This window comes from Tripterygium wilfordii, chromosome 15 (genome assembly GCF_013401445.1).
Source record: "Tripterygium wilfordii isolate XIE 37 chromosome 15, ASM1340144v1, whole genome shotgun sequence".
NCBI classification, from domain to species: Eukaryota; Viridiplantae; Streptophyta; class Magnoliopsida; order Celastrales; family Celastraceae; genus Tripterygium; species Tripterygium wilfordii.
In genome coordinates, this window is record NC_052246.1 from 13827413 (window position 1) to 13846451 (window position 19039).

Genomic DNA, 19039 nt, shown 5'->3' on the forward strand with positions numbered 1-19039 from the left:
ACCTGAAATGACTTGTCACACTCATATATCGATCTCATCATCCCCACCACACACCAAGTTGTGCTCATGTTGGGATTCTTGTTGCTGTTTTAAAGTTAAATTAATTTTAAATTAAGGACTATTAGTTTGGCTGCTTAAATGATCATTAGTGGTGAATGAGTCGTTTAATACATTTATTGATAATGCTTAATAATGCATTATGATAATTTATCAATCAAATGAAGTATCATTTTATATAAAATATTGTAGGAGTACTATCTATATCTATGATGTGTCGTTATTCTATCTTTTGAATTTGAATGCATAAATAAAGGTGGCAAAAGAATAAGGTATATAAATATATGGACCAAAAAGTGCAACTCCTTTTTTCTTCTTGTTTAAATATCTGAATTCAGGCTTAGATTTTTGTCGGATGAACATGAAGTTGAACTATTGGATGATCCAATAGCATTGTGTTTCTCTGTTAGATTTATGTAATCATAAGCAGTAATTATTAATATTGATGATCAAGTGTTTATAATCTTATCTTTTTTCTCTTTAATTTTTGTAGCTAGGTTGTTGCATCACTGGTTTGCCTTAATTAGTCTCTATCAATAAAGGATTCTATTGGTTATTGCTTGGTGGTTTCCACGAAAGGATCATCACAAAATTCCTAAGAAAATTCTCTGTTGTGCGTTTTGGTGTTATCAAGCAAAAGTAGGAGAATGTTGCATCCATTGATGTTGATCTCAAGACTAATATTCTTACGTTGAATTAATAGAATCCAACTGAGTGATATATAATATAAGTAAAGGTGACATGTTTTTTGAGTCTAATAACCAATGATAACGACACATGAAATACAAATTAGTGTTAGTCCGTGACCTAGAGCGAAACGGATAATATATTTGATGTGTTTGGATTTGAATTTTCAAAAACACAAACCCTTCAGGATCATCACCAATATTTGTGTTGGAAAAATCTATACAATTCAAAGGGCCCCAGTTACATTCATGGATGCCTTCCTTCGGTATGGAATCATTGATTGCGTTCAACTCTTTCGATGTCGTGGAGTTTAACTAGCTATTGAAGCCCATTGATCAAAGAATGGGTTGGGCAATTTTTAGGCCGACCTGCAAGAGTTTTTAAGTCAAGTTGGCCCAATTTTGATCCACGAAGCAACTTGATTAATTTAGGCCATTCTAAAAAGCCCACACCATCCGTGCAGCAGCAGCACAATCTATAAGAGACTGGGTTGGCCCGGTTGAGAAACTTTTGGACTGCGTTGAGGCCTTGTTAAAACTGGGGCCCATAAAGTAGAGCCCACAATGGCCTTCCGTTCCACGGTCTAATCCATATGGGAGAATGGGTCGGCCGTCGGGTAATATTTGGACTGAACCGGAAGTCCTTAGGGCCTACGCTCAAGTGAGGTCCAATAAGCAACATCTTAATGCTGGCCCATTAACCGGAGCCACAACATCCGTGCGCCCCAAACTAACTTGAAGAAATCGTTAGAAATCTCGACCCCTGAATTCCCATACCTGAACTCGGGAAGTCTTCGTACCTGCAAGATCGGACCTTCGCAGACCTTGCCTCTGCAATTGTTAGGGCTGTAACTAAGAGGTAAGTTCTGAATTTTGTTGGGTATTCTGGTTCTATTTTGAGAACACCTGATTTATATTCTTTTTTGAGCAAAACGCTTTCTCTGTGTTGCTTACTTGAAAGAGCAAAGCACACATTCATTCCAAGAATTATGAAAGGAAAAACTGTAATATCAATAATCTGATAATGATTTCATAAAGAAGGATAACTTTTATTGATTGGTGCATCACGGTTCGATCAAAATAACTGTTCTGAGTGTGAGTAAAGTAGCTTATTGTTTTGCAAATAAGATTCATATTGTGTTCTTTATGAACTTTGATTTTGGTTGCAAAAATATGGTAGGTTCTGATGCTGTGTAAGTTTATGCTTTATGTACTCAGAAGACATATACGACCCTGCACTTTCACATGTTCGATCGAAACTAGTGTGGATTTGGATTTCTTTTCATGAGTTAGGGTTGCCAAGTGCTTGCTTAGCGGGTCTTATGATTTGAAAAATCTTTACTCTTTATTTTACATTTTTATATATGTTAACATTCTGTTGAACTGCTGGTCTGTGGACCCATTTCCCAGTTTTCCGCCGGTCTGGGTTTCAATATAATTTCCAAGCATACTCTTCTCATGTAAATATATTGCAAAGCTATGACCTTTAAAGCATTTTATACAGCTCTTTGTAGGTTCCCCTTGTTGCCTCTGGAGCACCTGAAACAGAAATTTGGTGCTGATTTCGAAAAGCAGCGATGGGATTGACCAATTTCGTGCTCACGGTTGCGGGAGTCAGTGCTGTCATTCTACTCCTGAGGAGTGATGTCAAGCAGTCCGCTGCAATCTTAAGGCGCAATGTGAAGCATATCCGCAGCTGGCTTGAGGAAGAAACCGTTGCCTCTAAGTAATCTCTCTCTCTCACACTCTCACTCTCACTCAGACACACACACAATGAATGATGTGTGCACTTTAGCTAGTTTTTTAACCAATTTTAATGACTGGGATTTTGGCAACTTTCCTCCTTGTTAATGTTTGATAGGTAATAAAGTCCAATTTGCGTACAATAGTGTCTGGGAATTCAAATATTGCCGGCGATACCATTTCAGTTAAGATCTTGGATAGTTTGGAGCTGCTCTTCTTTTTTGGGTTTGAGCTGGGAATGGTGTCATGGGTCGTTAGATTGTGCTCAATGGTGTTTTGAGTTTTCAGTATGGTTCTTTTGCTCAACTGGAGCAGTCAAGTTTCAGAGCACTGGATTATTTCATAGCATTTGAGTTGATGAATGTGGTCTTATCAGATTAGGTACTACAATAAATAAAAAAAAATAAGAAGGAAAAAACCGATCATGAAACAAAATATTTTGGGAAGCGGCTTTTCATTCTGCTGAACCAGTTACAAGTGGCTGCATTTTGTTCTCTCTGTTTTTTTTTTCTTTTCTTCTCCTTTTGTTGGTCCTGGGAGAGAGACGCCAAAGAAGTGAAAGGGTGTTTTGTACTGTTAAAAAACCAATAATCAGTTGGATTTTAGTTGTGGTAAACCATTCTAGTTGTTTAATTAGGAATTATGATTCCGCTATGATTTTATAGGGAGATTCTCTCAGCTTTTCTTCCAACATTTGTCAATCTATATTTTAAAATCTGATCCTGTCGCGATTAAACACTTGAGTTGCATGAAACTCATGGTTTTTCTAATTTACTAGCCAATATTCTCAAAAAATCATGTTTGATTCTAGGCAAACATTTAGTCAGTGATGATTGTGAGTCTTACATGAATCAAATGTTGAGCATTAATCCTAGTTCTCGATCTTAATGTACATATTTGTTCATGAACATGACTTGGATTGAACAATTTTCTCAGGGCTGCAGAGGATGCAAAGCCTAAGCTTGAACCAAAAGGTCCGCAGAAAGAAATTCTGAAAGAGGACAAACAATAGTGTTTGTATCTTGGGCATCTGGACTGAGTTATGAGAGTTTCTTCTCCCTCTCTCTTGATGAGTACATTAGCCAAAATAAGTCCAAAGTTGAATCAAACACTACCAATAATGAAGTCTTTGGGATCTTGACTTGTTAACAGAGTGGGCTCTCGAAAGTAAGGGTTCCATCATCCATGGACTATGTGGGAATGGTCTTGTGAGTGAACCTCTTTAAACATGATTGCTTAAACTAGTTTCCACCTAAACATGATTGCTTCTTGGAATTAGTGAGAAGTAGAGTGGACAATCAGCTACTCTCATCAAAGTTTTTAGAATATAGTAAAATGAGTGATTTACAATTTAACATCACTCCATAGCAACTTCTCTCCATATCAACTTCTCTAAAGCATAAAACATCCTCTACATTAGCCAAACTGATGGCTATATATATTACGTATGAATGCCTATACCAATCAATTACCCACTTCATGGCATTATTACAAAATACTATAATCAACATAATATAATATTTTTATTAATATAATTCGTTTACTAGAGCTACGGTTACTCTCAAATTGTAGAGAATCACTGTAACCATCATGTAGTTTAGAGAGTCTTTACGAGATCTGATAGAGTGGGTGTCCTCAGAATTTTTTAGACATTCATCCAGTACAAGAGTTGATGTGGATTATCTCAAATTCGAATTAGCTTAGTATGCAATTTAGCCTAACTATATATGGTGGGATCTCAAAGATGACAAAACTTAAGGATTTGAAATATGGTCTTCTTTTAGGGCATATCAAAGAACCAAAACCTAATTTTCATACTCAATCCAAAAGGAATTGGCATCAACTAACAAACTCAATAATTCAGTATTGTTTGCCAAACCCATGCATCTTCAAGCCATAACTAAAATTGAAGTATCTGTATATATTACAAATATATATTATGTTATGATGTTGTATATATATATATATATATATAGTATGGTATAGTATAGTAGATATATAGCTGCATGCTTCAGTAGGGAGTAGGGTAAATTTGCATCTGACTGAGGATATGTTCAAAGTTGTCTGTAGGCTTGTCAATGGAATGGGTATGGACACCTTCATATGTAGTCACTACAATGCCTTCATCGTTGCTTAGCCGTTGGACTTGCTTCTTTACATTGCATCCTTGATGAGTGCATCGATAGTAGCTTCTGCAATCGATGAATACATGCATGTACACGAATGTTAATTCCCCAAATCATGTGAAATATTGGGTCAAACGTATGAGTTAATTATTTGGTCTTCAAAATGTTAATGAAAGCATTGTAGTTTTCACTCAAGAAATTTATCTAAAAAAAAAAGTTTTCACTCAAGGATAAATAACCATTCAAGCAACTACTAGCTGACGTCTTCTTCTTCTTCTTCTTCTTTTTTATATATATATGAGAATGAGACCATATAAACTTGCCTTTAGACATATGATGTAAGTATAAACTTAGGTCGACATACCCGCATTATATTTTTCACTCAAGAATCATAAAACCATTCAGGCAACTACTAGTAGTCCACTACTATAACAAGTATTTCATTACAATATTTGAACTAAACAAACACATTATATAGTTGCAACTTAATTATAATGTTCATGGTTTTTGTCTTCTTTGATGTTACTCAATCTTTGTTTCAAGCACTTATTTCAAGTCTAGCTTAGTTCTTGTTTCATATGACATAGTGTGCTAGAACCATTGAATAATTTCTCGAGTTTTGGAAGTGAGCAAAAGGAGGAGGTAAATAAGAAAGGAAAAAAAGACATCTGCGTAAGATGCATGCATATGCAAAATGATTAATTGGAAGTCTAGCTGAGATTGCTCAATATTGATTGAACACTTATAACAAAACATATTAATCCTCATATACAATATATAGAATCCAAGTAAATTCTCAAGTTATTCATAAATAAATGAAAAGGTATTCATAAAAGAAAGTAGTTTTTAAAGTATTCATGAGCACTCTCTTTGTTGAAGGTACATTTTCTTGCATGGCTAAACTTGAAGACAAAGATCTCTAGCTAGCTACTGAATTGATGATCGAGTATGCGCTTTTAAAGATCTACTACTGTAAATTAATCAATTCACTAATTAATTAATCAGCTTTATGTTATTTTATTTAAAGGGATATTCAACGATCCATCATCCATTGGCAATACTCCTTAATTAGATCTATATTATAATTAGAAGAATCATAACCCTAACTAGAAATTAATTAAATCCATCAAAATCTTGCTCTTTTGGGAAAAAGTTACACAGTAATCTCGAGATCTCATCAAAAGATAATTATTTTTTAGCTAATCATGATACACACACACATATGTAGCTAGTATGAACTAGAAACGAATTACCTTGGGAATTTGTTGTTCTTGACAGCCTTTTGTCCATATTTCCTCCATCGATAGCCGTCGTCGAGTATGTCAACCTGACTCCTGGTTTGAAATGCATATCTAGGTTTTCTAATCTTCTTCGTCTCTCCCTTCTTTTTGTTTGTTGGCTTGACCAGCTCATGACCTAGAGAGCTGCAGCCACTCTGATGATCGGAAGAATTATTGTTAACTTCTTTTGTTGGATCAAGGAAATGGTTATTATTATTGTTCTCTATCTTCAACCCCAATAACCCATTCGAAGTAGCATCGCCCATAAAATTGTTGAAAACGACGGATCTCGCCATGTTGGATGATGAAATGGGGAAGAAAGGTTGGTGGTTTTCCATGGGAAAGCAAGGCTTCACGTTTGCCTCTAGTGGTTGATTTCGTATATATAAAGGAGAAGAGAAAGAGGAAGAAGAAGAACTAGAAAGGTAGATAAGTATCTCTCTAGTTTTTTTTTTAGTATATACATATATATTAAAAGTTATAAAACATAAACATAAACCCTTATTTTACACCCTTATTCGCTATATATAATTAATCGCTGCAAAATTAAGAACTTATATATAGAATGTATATTTTGTGTGTATTTATGTATGTATAAATATATATGTATATGTGTTCATCAAAAAAATATATGTATATGTGGTAATAAGTGGTATATAAACTTATAAAGCTGTCGTAGAGGGCGAGAAGAGATTTTGGGATGTCAAAATATTTTGAGCTTCATCAGCGGATTAATTGATGAGGGAAAAGTACGTAATTGGGTAGAAAAATGAAGGCGGCTACATCATTATGAATATGAATTAATTAGAGTTAAATCTGTTTGTAAGTGAGAAATGGAAAACATTACTACTATTTTACATTTGTTTTGCGTTTATATATGAATCATGAATGTTTAGTTGGCAAGTAGTTTCCATGAAGAAGCTAGCATGGATGGACCATATTAGACGTTTTGCACGAGGTGCATGTATTTGACCCACCTTGTCTATTACATAAGTTGCGATTCCACATAATTGTAATTTAATCTGTGTGAAAATGAAACGTACGTGTGGATTCTGATTTGGTATATTAAAGAAAGCGATTGTAATAATAGTAAGGCATATTTTGTCTTTTACACACCACACAGTTGACACCATGCACACAAGAGAATCATAGTGGGCGACTGGCTGTAGTTACGTTTCCAATCAAATGCTCACAGATCGATTAAATGGTAGACTGCACATTTCACAAATTCATATGCAACTGTTGCTAACTTGATTGGTTTTCAATGCATGTATGTGACATGTTTTCTTCTCTTTTCTTTTCTTTGGCGTTAAAAAGAGAACACATTGAGCCTCGATCTAAAAGCATGATCAGTGACAGTAAGTAGGGGTTCACGCCACTACGAAGCCACCATTGCGTCCCGCTCAATAAATTATTGGAAATGTTTCCTGAATATCGACTCGAAGTGGCCTACTTGTATAACTTATCAGCCCACACATTCTGATGATTGTGCACTTTACACTTGTTTTTTTTAATTAATAATGAGACTATATAAGTTTACTCTTTAAACATTCGATATGAGCTTAATTACACTCGTACTATAGACTCGTGCGCACTAACAGTTCGAGAGCACAAAAATTTCCATACAAATTGGCCCCATATAAATTCACCATGCCACTAGATTATTACACAAGTAGTTGCATTTTTACACCCAGCCAGTGTATGAAATGCTGGAAAGATGCCTAGCCTCTTACATAATACGACATTACGACTGGTTTAAAAACTTTCGTAGTACTGTGTTCAACCGATCAAAACATTGAATACCAATTTTTCTGGAACTATATATATATATATTAGTTAATTATTGGGGGAAATAACTTAGTTAGCATGGCTCTTACGTTGTTTCAAGCAATCAACTTAAAAGAAACCGATCTAGTTGATTAATTTTTTAATGAAATTCATCGAAAAAATTAAAACCCACTAGAAAGAATCAAAGTACTAATAATTAATGGAGACCCAATAGAATTTGGGAGACAAAAACATAATAATATTAAGCTAGTTTGAAGGATAATATGGCATGGGCATGCATGGATCACTTGGTAAGCGATCGAGATCTGATGTAAGAGGCCGAATGGATTTGGACTTCCTCGGCGAACGTGGGTTTGAACTTTGAAAATTAGACTTCTAGTAGGGCCTGACCAATTACCATCTGGTCCGCGCAGCCAGGCCCTTTTTCTTCGGTCAAATCGACTTCAAAAAGCAGATCGAGCAATTGTTGGCTTGAATCTTCCAATTAACAATCTTTCTTTTTTTCTTTTCTTCAAAGTTGTTTTTGGGTATGCATATATGTCACGGACTAATCTTCTGTGCCTTCTTTTTCATACAATTATCTTTCAGATTATAATATTACCACACAACACTAATCTTACCTCATCATTGGATAAAACAAAATTCAATGCCCCAAAATCAACAGTCCTATGATGATCCTGTTGCTTAATTAATTAGCAGCACAGCTGTGAATTTTGTCCACATCAAATTCACCACAAAAGCCATGTTGAGGAATTCATCGCCCTTATTATAGATTGTCCTCCATGACCATGATGGTCCCAGGCCGTCCTGTGCCGCCAGCCATCGCTCATTAGATAGAGATAGATAGATATCATAACAGTCAAAGAAGCCATGTCGTTTTTGGCATTGAAGGATTTTCCACAATAAATCAATAATAATGTTTTTTGGTACCAACTTATGTAACGGCTTTTACTTTCGAATGGTGAGGGTAATTATGTCTTTTACGCATAGCTCAAAAATTGGGTTGGGTTTTGAATTTCTAAATTAAGCCCAAGCCCAAGACTTGGTTTGGGATTGGGCCAACCTTACCTGACCCAAGTATGCTTTTTATTCATCTCCTTTCCTCTCTCGTCTTCTATTTCACTTCACTCAGATAATCAAAATCTATGACTATCAGGATGGATTGCAGGTGATCCCCTTGGACAAAGATCCTAAATCGGTGGCCACAAACGTCGGCTTGCCTTGTCGGATGATTTGATTACTGATTTATTGTGGATAGAATCTATGCTTCAGGTCCAAACCCCGGATTTTTTTAATACTGGATGAGCCTCTTGCTGGTTTTGGTATGAGCTTTTTTTTTTGTCAATTACTTCTTGTTCTTTTCTCACATGAAATATATTATTAATTAGTTATCCTTTTATGCATTATTGAACCTACTTGCAAGGCTGCTTATGTGCTTAAATGCTTGAAAAACACCTTTCCTCTGGAACCACTCTATCCCATGGCTACTTGTGACACAGATAACGGGAGTACAACCTTACTGCAGAGTCTGACTGAGTTACCGTTTTGACCAAATTTCAAATAATCAAGTCTCAATTAGAATGTTTGAATGCTTACTTTCAATCATTAATGTCTTTCCTTCAAAGTTTTCGGATTTTGGTGTATCAAGTAGTGTGGTGTTATACATTCTTGGTTCTTTCGTTGGTCGTTACTTTTTCCAACCTTCTGCTATCATATCAATGGTGTGACCGGAAAAAGATAGAAGTTGCTGCCGCCAATCTGCATTCTTTGCTTCTCAAATTTCTTGTGCAGTTTTCAAAGTGAATTAAATGCACTCATTATCCAGTGTAATACCGAACCTTGCATTTTCCTGCTTATGGTGGAATTATGTATTGGTGTAATAAATGGTGATTATTTTCTATCTCTCAAAGTTTTTCCTTTTTGGCATTGTAGGTCAGCAGCATATAAGGACTTTGAATTCACAATATAGATTTAGAACCAAACTTATTTATCTACAGCCTCAAGTGGTCTCGTCGCGTACAAGAATAGCATATTGTGAAGCGAGGTAGATTAAAATAAAAGCTGTGAACCCCGAAGGGATGCAACAACCGTGATAATTCAGTTGCTCCGTGTGACAATGGTCACTGCAATGGCCTTGGCCAAGTCAAGCTGCATTGACTTTTTCTATACTACTCTCAAAAATGAAATGTACAGCTATAGCATGCATTCTATGCTCTCATTTTCCTCTATGAAAGCAAGATATTGTTGGGAGCCCCTTTGCTAATGGATCCCGTGGTTTCTCTTTCAGAGAGTTAGCAGCTTTAGTTGATCGATATTGGAGGATGGAAATGGGCGGAGTTCTGAGAGAAGAGTCCCGGCAATATAATATTTGGCTTTGATGTTGTTTCTTTGTCAACTTGTGATGCTATGAGGTTTGAACCCTCTTCTTATTTTCTTAATTATTTTCTTTGTCAACTTTTTTTTTCTCATATGAAACCTTATGGTAAGAGAATTGAAACTGATGAAGAATTGAAACAGATCCATCACAATTCTTCTCCATGTCTGGTTCTGTGTGGCTGATAGGATAAATTGCAAAGAATGTGAGCACATCAGTCTAATGGAATGATGGTTTTAATGTTGTGGACAGATGTCCTTATTAGTACCTGGCTTGGATCACAGGCTGCAATATTCCAAAAACTGAAACATGCTTCGAATATTAGCTTGTATGCAGGAAAATGTTATTTAAACAAATATTTTAGCTGTTTTCTTCAATTTCTTACCAGATCTCTTACCAGAGAAGCCCAGTAATAATATATATATATATATTCCAGAGAGTTTATGAAACTTTTAAAGGATGGCCCTTAACCACAAGCTTGTTAAATTATCAATAACAAATATTTTAGCTGCTTTCTTCAATTTCTTACCAAATCTCTTACCAGAGAAGTACAGTAATAATATATATATATATATTCCAAAGAGTTTATGAAACTTTTAAAGGATGGCCCTTAACCACAAGCTTGTTAAATTATCAATAGCAATTTTGGTTGGCTCTAGGTTTGGAGAGGATAGGTTGTAATGAGAGATCAAATCTAGATGGGCTAGAGATATATGGGGTAAGGAACTGGCTTTCAATACTTTTAACCATTTCGTCAGTGATCTCAGTGCAAAATTTTCTGTTCTATTCTTTCCAGTAGATGATGTGATTAGTCTTTATTATGGGCGGTTGGCAGGATGTTGTATAGATATATATCACTTGCAAACCACCAGTATTTGTTAAATCCAAATTGAGAAGCACCCCTAGTTCTGGTGGTCGTGCCCCTCATCAAGTTACCCATGCAGCAGGAGTTCGAATTCCCATCCCCGTTGAACATTTTTTTTTTTAAAATCCAATGTGCACAAGGGGATATTCAAATCTAAGACCTTTTTGAGTACATGGCCGGCCCCAGAGCTCCATTGGCTACCATTGTTTAGGCGGTAGGCTGTATTTTCAGTATCTTGATCAGAGCATGAATGGTTCAAGTTTTTGGTGCCAAGTGTTCATATTCTAATATCCTTGGTGTTTAATTTTTTTTCCCACTTCTTAAATTTGTTATGAATTGAAGCAGCTTAAATTTAAATCAATACCCTGGATAGAAAAAAACAAAACAAAACAAGAGACGTTCTAGCTTTATTCTTCTCATGCATCGTAGTGTAATATGCTTGATGCACATTTGTTTCTGGACATAATTATTTTTCATGAACTCAAACAACACTTAAGAGAATTCCATATTATGTTCATCAATCAGGAAGCTCACATGAGACTTGGTACCTACGACTTATATTATAACACCCACAGAGATTAGATGCTTATCTCCATATCTTCTTTGCTTCCTCTTGTTTTTACTACCACTCAAGTCACTCACAATTATAGAATAACATAACAGTACAATCAAACAGCACATTGACACTCCTTACTTGATTATAGCTTATGAGCAAATTTTGACTTCTTTGCTACAGCTCCAACACCAGGTCTACATTGCCAACAATAAAAGAGTCAGACATATAATTTAGTGAACCTCATCATGTTAGTGGTCACTTTTAATACACAAAAGTAGTAGTAGTAGATTCTCTTATTGCATAGCAGCCTGCCTATGTGCATGTAAATGTAGACCAATAGATAACTGTGCCAAGAAATGTTGATTAACAAGTCATGAGGCTGTTAAAGTATGTTAAGTTTCTTTTGATGGATCAGAATATTCATCAAAAGTTACTGGTGTGCATAAATGTGTAATTATTATTGTATACTGCAGATTTTCAAATGTGTGAGTTTATTTCCGATCGTGTACTGCATTGTCTGCAATTCCTAATATGCTCGGGTCTTTCCTCGTGTTGCTATGAACACGAACTTCTTCTATATCATGCATTTTTCAATTAGTTATTTCTGATCATTAAGCTTATTGAGTTTTTTGTCGATTCTCCTCGATTAAAAGATTTCTTATTGAATAGAATCCAATACATTTCTTGCGAATGCTTCATGAGTAATAGAAGTTGAAAACTTGAAGTTGTTTGCCAATGTCTAATCCTAAATAATCATTTAATCTAAGGCAATTTAGTAGAATAAGGGAAGTAGAAAAAGGTTGACGCAGGTAGAAAACAAATGAATGACTGAATAAGCATGTAATAATTCAAATGAATCTCATTAATGTGTAGGTGTGTCTGTATGTTAGAGAGATGATGGATCTTTCGCTACTCTATTATTATGTCTTTTCAGATAAAGTAGCACTTACATTCTGCATCTGTTGTGATCCAGTGTTCCCTGGTTCCACTTGATTTATTGCCACCAAGCTCATACTGGGTCATGTTGTAGTTATTATAGAACTGGATCCCTTCTTTGAACTTGGGTCCATGTGGAAACCTTGTTTTGGCTTCATCAACACTTTTCAGGTCGCCATGAGTATAGTAACTATCATGAAGAGTCTTGTTGTCCTCTAAGGACTTAGCAGACTCTCCTTCGATTATTGGGTTTTCAGGATGGACTTTTCTGTAGAACATTTGTAGGATCTGCATGCAGCTATCATAGAAAGTTAATATGGAGTCATAATGGCAAAAAGTCATCTATTCAATGCTGGAAGTGTCAGGTGCCATGACTTGGCTGCATGACTGTTATGAATGAATGATTTATATTATGTATCTTAAAAGAAAAGAACTGACTTACGCTGTGCCTAATGAACTGTTCTCAATGCCAAACCACATCTTTTTGCCAGAAATAATATAATTTTAATCTAATTTCTCAGTTTTAAGAACTTAAGATCCCTTTGTCGGAGGTGAGAAAGAATCTCAAATTCACAAATTGATTCTAGTCCTGAATGTTATGGTAGCTTGCAGGAAGAAATCTTATTCAATCAGAGTGCAGTGATGTTGATGAAATGTTTTTGTGATGAACAATGGAATAAGTTTTCACAACAGTGCTTATGAAATTTAATCTTTAGAAGACTCACCTTCTGAAGTCTTGTCTTGGTCGGAATAGGGTCGGTAGCTTCATTTCTGGAACAAGAGTTGGAGCTCTTTGAAGAAACATGAAGCTTTTTCAGCATCTTAGTAATTATTTTTTTTGCAGATTTATGTGTTTGCTTGGCTTGTTTGCCACGTTCTTTTATGGAATGTTCTTCTGTTAATGTTGTCTTCAGAAACAGCTCTCCAAGTGTTGCCTTCTCCTTCTTTGGTTCAGATCTTGTTTCTGGCAAGTCAATTGAAGATCCAAATAGATAACCTTGGAGTGGACATACAACCATCTTCCCAAAATCTTCAGCATGAATCCCTTCAATTTGCTTTCCACTGAGTGTAATTGTGCTAACGTAACTGTTCCTGCGAGATGATTCATTACTTTGTTCTCCTTCAGCTTCAGCTGCAAGAAACTTTTCTAGCTCATCATTAATGAGCTTCAAATCATTCTCCGTCGCCTCTGTTTCCTTCTCAGTTATGTTCTCTAAAGAACCGGGAAATGTTGGTGTAGCTGGATCACTTGTCATTGGTTCTAAACCAAGGGTTCCAATGGCAAGAAAACCATGGAAGAGCTCTGAGTTGATAATTGATGTCCCTTCTTCGAAGATCTCTTGCATTTTCGTAATTTCATTTTCAGGGAAGGAGCTCTCATTTGTGGGGTTGAAGGAACTGGTTCCATATCTGGAGCCAAAGCTTGGCTTAGTTTGCAAGTTATCATCATCAATTGACAACTGTGCTGAAAGGCAAGTGCAGTAGTTTCCTGAAAGTGGAGTTTTAAGGACAATTAGAACATCATTGATAATGAAGTGACACACAATGAAGATGCTCCTTTTTTTTTTCCCTCATCAATTCGCCTTTGCCTGGAAAGAGGAATATGGACCATGATTTGTCTGTGAATCATTTCAGTCACTACTTTCAGTTCCATTTTATATGTGATGTAGTGGCTTTTTTTTGTTGTTTACAATTCAAGATTGCCTCGTTATTAGTGCTGGTAAAGTTGAGGGATATTTGGCATAGAGAGATGCAATGATCCTATAATCAGAAACAATCAGTGGTTTCAGCTGGTTTGAAAAGGTGAGTTTTTCCCCCAATCCTTATGCTGCTATATATCTATATATATATCTATATATATATATATATATATATATATATTCCCCCCCCCCCCACCTCTAAAAACCTATTTGATGCATAGGGAGATCTCGTAGTCCTCTGATCACAAGAGAGAGCTATCTCAGGCAATGTCGATTAATTTGGGCACTGTGAAGCTTTTTTGACTTGGAAAAATCTTTGGCTGAGGACTCGTTGGTGGTTAGGGTTGGACTGTTTTTTTAAATTTCAATAAACTGTCTTAAATTTGATAGTTCGTGCAAATCTTCAGAGATAGGACATGCAATTGATTTAATGCTCCCCTGCGTTGTTAAGGTGCCAAGCAAGGTAGGTGAAGTTTTCTGCTGTTTATGATGTTTTTTTCATGAAAAATGCAGGTTTTAGGTATTTTTCAGCAGGAAAATGATAGTGGATGAGCTTAGCAGCTGGATTACCCTTTGTGAAATCCTTGAATGGGTCGATACTATTTTGCTGTCGTTTACGGTGCATCCAACCTAGTAACTGCATCAATGACAGGAAAAAATGAAGTCAGAGGGTTGATAGCGTTTAGCTTCTAAATTTGTCAGAGTTGTGACTTTACCTTCATCTTGATCTCGTTTTTTGAGGACTTGATGTTAGATTGCCTTGGTTGTCATACCATATGCCTAGAAATAGATCTAGATATGTATGGGGAATGAGGCTTTAAAAGGAATGATTAGGATTGCAAGAGTGAACAAATGAGCACTATTTCATCATGGCTGTTAATGAGTTGGAAGTCATTGGCCGGTAGAAGGATCTGAGATGGTTGTGAGTAGATAGAAACATTCAGAAAGGTACAAGACTGTGGTTGGCTCTTCTTTGTCAACATCAAATCAAGTACCAATTAGGGAGTGGTTGGGAATCCCACAAATTGGGGTGCAACTTTTGTTACACATGTGTAGATATTCATAATCAAATTGGAAATTGCCACGCTCACCATCATTATGGCCTTTCATATGGTAAGTATGGTGTGCCTGGAATCCTGGATAGTGGATACACTTGAACCACATTGGTGACGAGGGTACATGAATGCAATAGAGTCCATATGAACACCTTCATTGTGAGATCATCTTCGATCTTGCATTACATATTGATTATCGATTTTGGTACTTTTTACGGTTGGATTAGCCCTCCATGATTAGTAGGAATAGAAAAAATAACATATCATTCTGCACTGTTGTCAGCTGCAAAGATGATTTGAGTAATGAGATATATAAATTATTGGGTCCACTTAAGTAACTGAATGAATTCTTCGTACTTTTAGTGGCTAATGCTTGTAAAATATATAGACATATAGTCCTAATAAATTATTGCATGTTAGATATCAAATTGAGCTATTACAGGTATTGGCTATTGAACCACCTTTGGGATTGTGTTTTTTTTTTCCTTTTCACTTGCTATAATTATATTTCATGTTACTACTTTTTTGTATGTCAGTTGTTAGATTTTTTGACTGTCTGTCAAATCTGTGATATGGCACAGTTTTAAACAGCTCAGTCTTGTTTATTGAAGATGTAATGGAATCTCTTCTATTTTGCACAGCTGAACAACAAATGTAAATGGATAGGTCTTACAGATGTTTGGTTTTGTTGAAGTCAAGAGCTAACTTTTGAAGTAAATCAAGAGCTACTTATCAAAAATAAAAAGTAGATCATGAGCTTTCATAGGATTCATCACTTGCAATATTCTCAAGATCGTGTTCTTGTTTGTTGTTAGATGTATTTCTCATGTCCCAGTTCCTTTAATGATTTGTATCTTGCAGCAGTTGCAGTTTTCTGATTTAAAAGGGCTGTCAGAGAACTTATTTCACAACCTAGCTTGATTACCCCCAAAATCGGATTTTCCATATGCCGTGTTTGCATATTACCTCAGACAAATAACATTTGGACCAGGACAGAGAATGATGAAGTTTGTCTCATCTCCCATAACCCATCATTTTACAGAGCATGACTTGCCAGAATTTAGAAGTTTGTGTTGCTATTTATTGATGCATTCTTATCCATGATTCGTTTCCATTGCTTATCGCTGAACCATGCACTTGATGCAGGCATGATTGCAAAATCTCCCAGAAAATTGTAACTTTGTCTTCTCAGGTGCTCTGATTACCTTGTAAAGTACTATTGGATTTAGGAGCCCCACATTAACATTCTTGCCGCTCCTGATATATCGACAGGCCCCACAGGGATCTTTCTAGGTTACGGCATGCTGAGAAAGAAGCTGGTGTAAACTTGGAGACAAATGTCATGCATATATTTTCATTTCATTAGATGACATGAAGCAACAGAGAAAAAGCGGACTGACAAAATGGACCATAATTGGTGCAGTAGGTGTTGTACATATCCCTCGTGGTTCTATACTTTATCAATCTAGCAATTGGAGTCAGGTAACTGAACATCTTACACGTATTCTCATTTATCGTTAATATTGGAAATTCATGTTGAATGGTGCGATCTAACTGATAAGTAATCAGGACAATGATGCGTGGCATGTTCTATGTTCTCCGATTCTACTTTTAAGATATGAGAGCTAATTTGATTGTGTTATCTCGTTGATCAACTATTCAAGATTATGATTGCATGCAATGCCTGCTCTTGTTTTCAGTCCACATCAATTGAGTACATATGTTTGTTGTACTCTCCCCTTCGAGCAAACATGAATGACACTTATGACTTCTTTGGATTGTTTGTTCTACTGCTTTCTGATTGTGGAGTTGATCTACAATTATTTACTTTTATTGGAACTGAAAATGTAACAATCTAGAGGCAAACCAATAGTGGATAGGTGTCGTGTGACCATTTGGGTGATAGCCTAGTTGGCAAATCTCTCTAGGTCCAAACCGTATGGACTTGGGAGGTTCTGAGTTTGATTCCCGATAAGAGCAATACCTTTATAGCCATGCACTAGGCTTTTGCCCAACTTACCCTGACGTCAGGTAAGAAACTTCTGTGCGTGCAAGTCTGATTGCCGAGTTTAGGCTCATGTCAACTGTAGTGTCATTCTTAGTTACTAAAAAAAGAATAGGTGTGGTGTGATTATATATTCCAACTACATTATTGCAGCCCATAATTTAGGTGGGACTAGCTTTGCCAAATCTGTCAAAGCCTTAGCAATAGATGGTGTAGTTGGTGTTGGGAGAATAGAGATCCTCATTTTAAGCTACCCAACGAACAGCTACAAAACAAGAAGGTTGCCTCTTTTGGAGGACTATAGGGAGTCTCATAGTAGCTCTAGATTCCTAGATAGAAAGAGCAAATGCAGAAGATGCAAAAACATGAGTCAAATTTGTGGGTCTCTGTTGAGTCGGTAAGAGGATCTAGGCTCATCTAGCTTAGTGATTGGATGATATCATGTGAATTCCACGTGGATAATCAGATATCCTATTGGCTATGCATCACATTGCCTGAAGTGAATAAGATACAAACACCCATTACTGTGTTTCTTAGTGTACCTGTCTTTCAATTTAAATAGTTTCCTTGGGGCACATAATAGGCTAATAGTACGGTTGTCCATGATATTTGGTCCCACTCCTTTTTTCTGAAATCCATGTTACTACTTTTATTCAACAATTTTTAGGATTCTTTAATGTTAGCAAGATCTATTTTAATTGCCAGAAAAAAAAAAATAAAAATGGTCTATTTTAATTTTACAAATTCTATTTTAATTTATCATCATGCAGGTTATAGAATTATATGAAAGCGGCTGCCTTTGCCTGATATTGAATGTGTAGCTCAAGAGAGTGGTGTTTGGATTAGGATTAGATCTTTTTACCGTTTGCTCTTCCTTTGATAGATACGTTTGACAATTTTGTCAGCCTTGATATTTTATACTATTTCCATTTTCTCAGAGCTTTTAGCCAGTCTAAAATGGTGTTTCCTCGTTCCTGTGTTGGAAATAAACTACTCCAATAAAGAGAGGAATGACTCTATGCTTAGCTTACTGTTACATGAACGACATGCTTCTGGCTCACATATATCAAAATCAGTTGGGGTGTGTGATATTTCTGATAATATGGGCTCAGGGCTCCATTGAAATTGATTAGTCGTAACTCTTAAATGTGGCTGAGGCCCATTATTGAACAGCGGTTGCGGTCTACGACTCCCCTGGGTTACTGTAAAATGTAAAATCAGAGAGTCGGAGTCTCAAAGACGAGTGCGGTGGTGTGATGTTTTGGGCCTAACCATCGTTAAGTTAACTGACGAGATGCATCGGCCCAGGCATTACCTCTGGCTTCTTGTTCTGCCCCTGAGTCGCCTTCAATGACAAAACCATTACACCCAACTCCAGACAAAAGGGTGCACGCCTCCACTCGACTCCTTGTTTCTACGATTCTACCGGAGCAAAGACCATGTCACCATTAGAATCTCTTCCGTTCCAATAGAAGATAATGAATACAACAGCAGCACATGATTATGACATTATGCAGAGGCTGCTGCTTCGGGTTCAATACGGGGTGATGGGATTTGGACTATACCATTAGCATTGGTCTCTCCTCAGGATCAATCCTCCTATCTGCATGTATTTCAAAGTTCAAGCCCTCGGGGCTCGAGTAGCTGACCGTGGACTACTTGGGCTGTGGGTCTTTAGCCCAAGATAAGCCCATCTCTCATTCAATGTAGGCCCTCCTTCGCTTCACAAATCACCACTATTACGCGGCCCAAATGGGCTAAGGTCATGACAATATTTAGTTATCTAACGAGGAGGAAAAATCCAAGTTCTTTTGTATGTTAAAGTGGGCCAACTATTTTTCGTTTGGAAACGTAGACCCCATTGATTA

At 36.4% G+C, this 19039-nt stretch overlaps 3 protein-coding genes and 1 long non-coding RNA gene across 7 annotated transcripts; 2 read left to right on the forward strand and 2 right to left on the reverse strand.

Moving 5' to 3' along the window:
• Positions 1-1472: 1472 nt before the first annotated feature.
• Positions 1473-3745, forward strand: LOC120017153. Of its 2 annotated transcripts, none has more exons than XM_038870266.1 (3): positions 1473-1602; positions 2248-2469; positions 3423-3745. In XM_038870266.1, exons 2-3 carry the CDS (start codon positions 2321-2323, stop codon positions 3496-3498), a joined length of 225 nt encoding a protein of 74 aa, XP_038726194.1. In that variant the 5' UTR covers positions 1473-1602; positions 2248-2320; the 3' UTR covers positions 3499-3745. The 2 variants fall into 2 exon arrangements, with proteins under 2 accessions (XP_038726194.1, XP_038726195.1); XM_038870267.1 differs by having other exon boundaries at positions 1487-1602; positions 2258-2469.
• A 607-nt stretch (positions 3746-4352) lies between these two features.
• On the reverse strand, positions 4353-6289 carry LOC119979985 (probable WRKY transcription factor 75). Its single transcript, XM_038822617.1, has 2 exons — positions 5866-6289; positions 4353-4678 (listed from the first exon to the last, which is right to left on the reverse strand). Exons 1-2 carry the CDS (start codon positions 6228-6230, stop codon positions 4498-4500), a joined length of 546 nt encoding a protein of 181 aa, XP_038678545.1. The 5' UTR covers positions 6231-6289; the 3' UTR covers positions 4353-4497.
• A 2519-nt stretch (positions 6290-8808) lies between these two features.
• Positions 8809-18221, forward strand: LOC120015923. 3 transcript variants are annotated; one of them, XR_005471855.1, is made up of 4 exons: positions 8809-9002; positions 9968-10091; positions 16313-16648; positions 17942-18221. It is a non-coding gene; the product is annotated as an uncharacterized LOC120015923 (long non-coding RNA). The 3 variants fall into 3 exon arrangements; XR_005471856.1 differs by lacking the exon at positions 17942-18221 and having other exon boundaries at positions 16313-16358; positions 16439-16847; XR_005471854.1 differs by lacking the exon at positions 17942-18221 and having other exon boundaries at positions 16313-16847.
• Positions 11233-16024, reverse strand: LOC120015922 (protein LAZY 1). Its single transcript, XM_038868428.1, has 3 exons — positions 14682-16024; positions 13137-13900; positions 11233-12699 (listed from the first exon to the last, which is right to left on the reverse strand). Exons 1-3 carry the CDS (start codon positions 14752-14754, stop codon positions 12406-12408), a joined length of 1131 nt encoding a protein of 376 aa, XP_038724356.1. The 5' UTR covers positions 14755-16024; the 3' UTR covers positions 11233-12405.
• Positions 18222-19039: the final 818 nt, after the last annotated feature.

Coding starts and splice junctions, on each gene's coding strand:
- LOC120017153 (XM_038870266.1), top strand. CDS start 2,321: ATGGGATTGACCAATTTCGTGCTCACGGTTGCGGGAGTCAGTGCTGTC. Junction 2,470..3,422: donor GAAGAAACCGTTGCCTCTAA/GTAATCTCTCTC, acceptor CAATTTTCTCAG/GGCTGCAGAGGATGCAAAGC.
- LOC119979985 (XM_038822617.1), bottom strand. CDS start 6,230: ATGGAAAACCACCAACCTTTCTTCCCCATTTCATCATCCAACATGGCG. Junction 4,679..5,865: donor AAGAACAACAAATTCCCAAG/GTAATTCGTTTC, acceptor CATCGATTGCAG/AAGCTACTATCGATGCACTC.
- LOC120015922 (XM_038868428.1), bottom strand. CDS start 14,754: ATGCAGTTACTAGGTTGGATGCACCGTAAACGACAGCAAAATAGTATC. Junction 13,901..14,681: donor ATTCAAGGATTTCACAAAGG/GTAATCCAGCTG, acceptor CTCCACTTTCAG/GAAACTACTGCACTTGCCTT. Junction 12,700..13,136: donor CCAAGACAAGACTTCAGAAG/GTGAGTCTTCTA, acceptor AGCTGCATGCAG/ATCCTACAAATGTTCTACAG.